This window comes from Protobothrops mucrosquamatus, unplaced genomic scaffold (assembly GCF_001527695.2).
Source record: "Protobothrops mucrosquamatus isolate PMUCROS unplaced genomic scaffold, P.Mucros_1.0 scaffold3457, whole genome shotgun sequence".
Taxonomy (NCBI): domain Eukaryota; kingdom Metazoa; phylum Chordata; class Lepidosauria; order Squamata; family Viperidae; genus Protobothrops; species Protobothrops mucrosquamatus.
Genome location: NW_015389435.1, coordinates 55,557 through 60,755, shown reverse-complemented (window position 1 = coordinate 60,755; position 5,199 = coordinate 55,557). Strand labels below are relative to the sequence as shown.

General features: G+C 41.1%; 1 protein-coding gene across 2 annotated transcripts in view; it reads left to right on the top strand.

The window, feature by feature from the left end:
• The window catches only part of LARGE2 (LARGE xylosyl- and glucuronyltransferase 2), a 17,145-nt gene extending 12,771 nt beyond the window's left edge, over positions 1 to 4,374 (top strand). For both annotated transcript variants that reach the window (XM_029286371.1, XM_015827045.1), the window contains exons 12-15: positions 957 to 1,235; positions 1,591 to 1,737; positions 3,609 to 3,804; positions 3,909 to 4,374. In XM_029286371.1, coding sequence (XP_029142204.1) covers positions 957 to 1,235; positions 1,591 to 1,737; positions 3,609 to 3,804; positions 3,909 to 4,106 — 820 coding nt within the window. In that variant the 3' untranslated portion in view covers positions 4,107 to 4,374. The remainder of the gene's footprint in view (positions 1 to 956; positions 1,236 to 1,590; positions 1,738 to 3,608; positions 3,805 to 3,908) is intronic.
• The last annotated feature ends 825 nt before the right edge of the window (positions 4,375 to 5,199 follow it).

Below are 5,199 nucleotides of genomic sequence, written 5' to 3'. Positions count from 1 at the left end.
AGGGGTAACTATTCTACAACCAGCCATAGGTCAGCTGTTCAGTCTGCATATTTCCCCTGCCCCACAAGCCTAGTTGCCACATTGGTTCCCAAGGTCAACCAGTTTGGTATTAGGAAAGCATGGTAGGATCTCAGTGGTTAGGAGAGGAATTAATTTCCCCCATTCCTAAATCCTGAATTGAGTAGAGGGGCTGCACCTTATCATATTTTTGCTTCACCTATTTGATGCTTCTTTTAACTCCCTTGCTTTATATTAGATGTGCTCTTCTTGAATTGAGGCATCCTTAAAATGTTTTGTTAGGAAATGCTGAGATTGTAGCTTTGCCTTCTTAACTTGACCCAAATTTGTAAAGTAATCTGTTTTCTAGACAGAGTCAATTATGGAAGGAAATTATTAGATCCAATTAACAAAAGGTCTGCATGAGTTTAGTGGTGCAAATTGGATGGAGAACATGTTTAAAGAGCATGTTTTAACACTGAAATGGAGGCTGCACAAAATCAGTTCTCTCCAGACAGATTGTATAAATTTGTGTACTTGTTAAAATCAAAGATCAAATATTAATATTAAAACAACGACAATTTATTAATAGTATTTGGTCTTAGAATATAGTGCTGATTCCACTTTTTTGGAATATCACAGAAAACCTCATTGTCTGAACGCAAGTCCTCGTTCTTGTCGTAATATGAGCATTCCTGAAATACCTATTTCTAAGGTTTCTGTCATTTTTATACTTAAATGTAGACAAGAGCTGGTATGGTATTGGCAAAACAGTAGAAATGGAAGAAAACAAAACTTTAAAAATGGAGTGAAGGAACATCACCAAAATTACATTTAGGAACTAATGAGCATTTAAATTGTATTTTAGAAGGGTTTGGGGTCTGGAATGTCTGGGCTCTATAGCTTTTTGTTGACTAATGATAATATGTGATGCTCTCAATTTGTGTTATTGATTGCAGGTTGCAGATGCTGGAGGCGATATGTAAACATTGGACAGGCCCCATTAGCCTGGCTTTGTACATGTCTGATGCGGAGGCCCAGCAGTTTCTACGCTATGCTCAGGCATCAGAGGTGCTGAGTAACCGTCAGAATGTTGCCTATCACATTGTATACAAGGAAGGGCAGTTTTACCCAGTTAATTTTTTGCGCAACATAGCCCTGAAAAATGCACAGACCTCCCATGTTTTTCTGATGGACATTGATTTCCTGCCTATGTATGGCCTCTATGATTATCTCAGGTATGTCTTCTTGAGGTCCAAAGTGGGTCAAGGCAGCAATATAGTTTTCAACTGAGTCTCCCAAAGATCTAAGAATTTGTGAAGTGCCCAGTCTTTTGTTCAGTGTCCCTCCACATAGGGCTTAGTTCTCCCCTTTAGCTGGTGTCAGGTTCCTTCATTGTGAGGAAACTGTCGCCTTCTTCATTTCTCTTTCCACTGATGTTGCAGTTGTCTCTGTTGGCCATACTGACCCAGGAGGAGTCCATAAGCCTATATTATTTTTATTCTAATATATTCCTTAGGCTAAGAAATATGTCAGTCCTAATACCCCCAAAGTGTTGAAATCTCAAAATGTTCTGCTGGCGTTTGTCTCCAGGTCCTCCATCATGCAGCTGGAGCTGCCCCCAAAGAAGGTAGCACTCATAGTGCCTGCGTTTGAGACTCTGCATTACCGCCTCAACTTTCCCAAATCCAAAGCGGAGCTGCTCACCATGCTGGACATGGGCTCCCTCTATACTTTCAGGTAAGTGCTGATCAGAAAAGGTCCATTTTCAAGAACCAAAGGTTGCTGGACCATCTTTAGCAACTAAAGGGCATAACCAGCTTCACAATTCTCTCCAGTAACTTATGCACCAAGATTTAGCTGAAAGTCTATGGCAGTGGTGGCGAACCTATGGCACGGGTGCCAGAGGCGGCACTCAGAGCCCTCTCTGTGGGCACGCGCGCCGTCGCCCCAGTCCTAGGCCTTCAGCTGGGTTTTATAAAACCTTTTCGCTTTAGGCCTCCGCCACCGTGTGCAAAAAAAAAAAAAAAGGTTCAATCAGTCAATTTCAACTTCTCGCAGGAAAAAAAAAGATCTTGCATAGTTGGAATTGATTGATTGAACTTTTTAGTCCCACCCAGTCTGCCGTTACCACCGCAGCCACGCCCACTCAATGGGCCATGCCCACCCGGCACTCGACGATGCATAAGTGGGTTTTGGGTTGCAATATGAGCACTCAAACTCTAAAAGGTTCGCCATCACTGGTCTATGGAGATTCTCAGTCATCCAGGTCATGGTTCCAAAGATGCTTTTACATGAGACAACTGGACGTTCTTTGTTTTTCTTTGAAGATGTTTCGCTTCTCATCCAAGAAGCTTCTTCAGGTGGGAAGCGCAATGTCTTCAAAGAAAAACAAGAAAGTCCAGTTGCCTCGTTAAAAAGCATCTTTGAGACAAGATTTAGCTGGTTATTTGAAACCGATAGATGAATTCGATACTGGTTATACATATATTTCCTCTTCTCCCAGTTCCACTTATGTTCAACTCTCTCATTTTTTGACACCATTTCCGTTCAGATTTTTTTTTTAATTTTTCATGACTGTTTCCTGCTTTGCATTTCTCAGAGCTTTTACAACCATTTCTGTTCTTTATTTTGCACCATTTTCTCTTCCCAATTTCTGCCCCTTCTCCCCGCCGAATCTCTTACTGCTCTGCTTCCATTGCTTTTCTTTCTTTATATTGAAATAAATCAGCTAATAGCTTGGTTTCCATTGGTACTCTAGAGTATGTTAATTTGTTTGGGTCTCCCATTCCCCCCCCCCAATATTACTCCCATTTCGTTCATAACAAAAATGGCTGGTTTTGTTTGTAACATCTGTGGCTATAAGAAAGGCTGCTTCTCCCACACAATCCAATTCATTCTAAATGATCAGGTGATTAGAATCTTTGCTCCAAGTCCCATTATCATCTGACGTTTACTTGGAAAACATTTCCATCTTTACTCTCAAATCGTTGTGAAACCCCAGAAGAAATCAGAATTCTCCTGCTGAAATTCAGTGGGAAATGTCTGAGCTTCAGTAGCACAATGCCAATTTGTTTGGTTTGGGAGGTAGTAGGTTGAACTGGGAATTAAGAAGCAATTAACAAGCATATTGATTTAGATCCAGCACAGGCATATGTAAGAAACCACACCATTTGAACAACCAATCAACAAGAGAACCAATCAGTTGCTCAGAATTTAAATAAAGCTCCAAATGAACAACCAGTCACACGACTAATTGACCACACTGGCACACAAAACATATATACGCTAAAGAGGAATAGGACAAGAAAATCCTGCTGGTAATGTTACCTAGTCTGGTAACGAAACATTTAGAAACTAAATTGAAATAAGCTTGGAGAGCAAACCACTGCCAAAATCTAAAACCCAAGCTACAAGTATTTCCTATTATTTCAAATGAACATAATATCTTGTGACAATCTAAGAAGTGTGACTTTTGATAGAAGTTAATAAGGAAGTCTGGTTAATCTGAGCTTGTTTTTCGGTCTCTTAAGTTTTCAGTATAGGAACCAGATGCAGATTGAAGTATTTTCATTTAGTGTTTCCCCAGTGATGTATATTTTTGTGTACAGGTATCATGTGTGGCCCCAGGGCCATGCTCCAACAGATTATGCCAAATGGCGGACAGCCACAGTGCCGTATCGAGTGGAATGGCAACCACAGTTTGAGCCTTACGTTGTAGTAAGGCGTGATTGTCCCCTCTATGACCAACGGTTTGTAGGCTTTGGGTGGAACAAGGTGTCTCACATCATGGAGCTTGATGCTCAGGTGAGTATGTGGTTTTTGAACGGCCCACTGTTTGTCCTTTTTGTTGAGGAAGACCAGGGCTGAAGGGAATGGCTTCCGATCAGCCACTTCCTGCCTTTTCACAGGAGTATGAGCTGCTTGTCCTGCCCAACGCCTTCATGATCCATATGCCTCACGCTCCTAGTTTTGACATCTCCAAATTCCGCCAGAGTGCTAGCTATCGGAACTGCCTCCAGATCTTGAGGGAAGAATTCCATCAGGACCTGTCCCGCAAGTATGGTGCAGCAGCACTAAAATACCTCACTGCGGAGAGAAGTTTATGAATGGCAACCAGAATACCAAAGGACCGTGTGACCTGCAAATCGACAAGACTCAGACTTCTTGGAGAGACTCACATCAGAAGCTCAGTCCTTCTAGCTATGGTGATCTAATGGTACGGCCATGCCTAGATTGTGAATGGAATTTTAGCCACGGCTGTTGTTCAGGGCTATATTTTGTGGCAAATTCTGTTCTTAGATTAACTAGGCAAATTACATTTCTATGCATCTGCCTCTTTTTACAGATTGTTCCCAGATTAAGAAGAAGTCAGAGAAAAAGAGGGAAAATGTGTGGCTTAAGTGCTCTCCCTTTCTCATGTGCACTGTTTTAATATAGTGCTTGTGTTCACCTACATTCAACAATGGAAAGGAACATTTTTGTTCATAATTGTAGCATTTCTCCTTTTACTGTCTATCAAATAGCAAGGGCTGCCATTACTATTTTCTACAGTGTCTTCTCTTTGCCCATTGTTCTCTAGGCTTTGTTCTTAATGTATTTTGTAAGAGAAGAGGTCCTAATGGCTCCAGTCATAAAGCTGAAAGGGGCTGTCTTGTTCAGTGCAGGAGTCCAATTAAACAGACAGATGATTATTTAGTCTTCGATTGAAGGGAGTCCACCAGACTTCTGAGCATTATAATTGATTTGGACTGTCAAGTGACCTTCAGAAGCAATCTACTTCTAAAACCTGTTGCTGGGTAACACAAGTTAGGGGGGGTGCTGTTCTGCTCTTTGATTTTCCTTTTTCTTTTTTATACATATCAGTTGGCCACTATGGAAACTGAATGGGGAAACTAGATAAACATCTGGTGATGTTACCTAGTTTGGCTAATGAAACATCTGTAAGAAAACAGTCAGGCTCAGAGAGCACCAAGGGCCCCTCAGATAAACCTCTGGTTTGACCTTATTTCTAGCCTCATCCCCTTTTTCCTTGTTTTGGCAATTCCCTGAAAATCAAATTTGAAGCAAGACAATTCCTTTAATGTTGATGTTGATCTTTTTCTTTTCCTACCTGTCTCTGAATATTTCTTAGCATTTGCAAGAGAAACTATTCTGGGTTTCTTAGTTATCTGTTTAATTATGGCCATATTGATTGAAGAG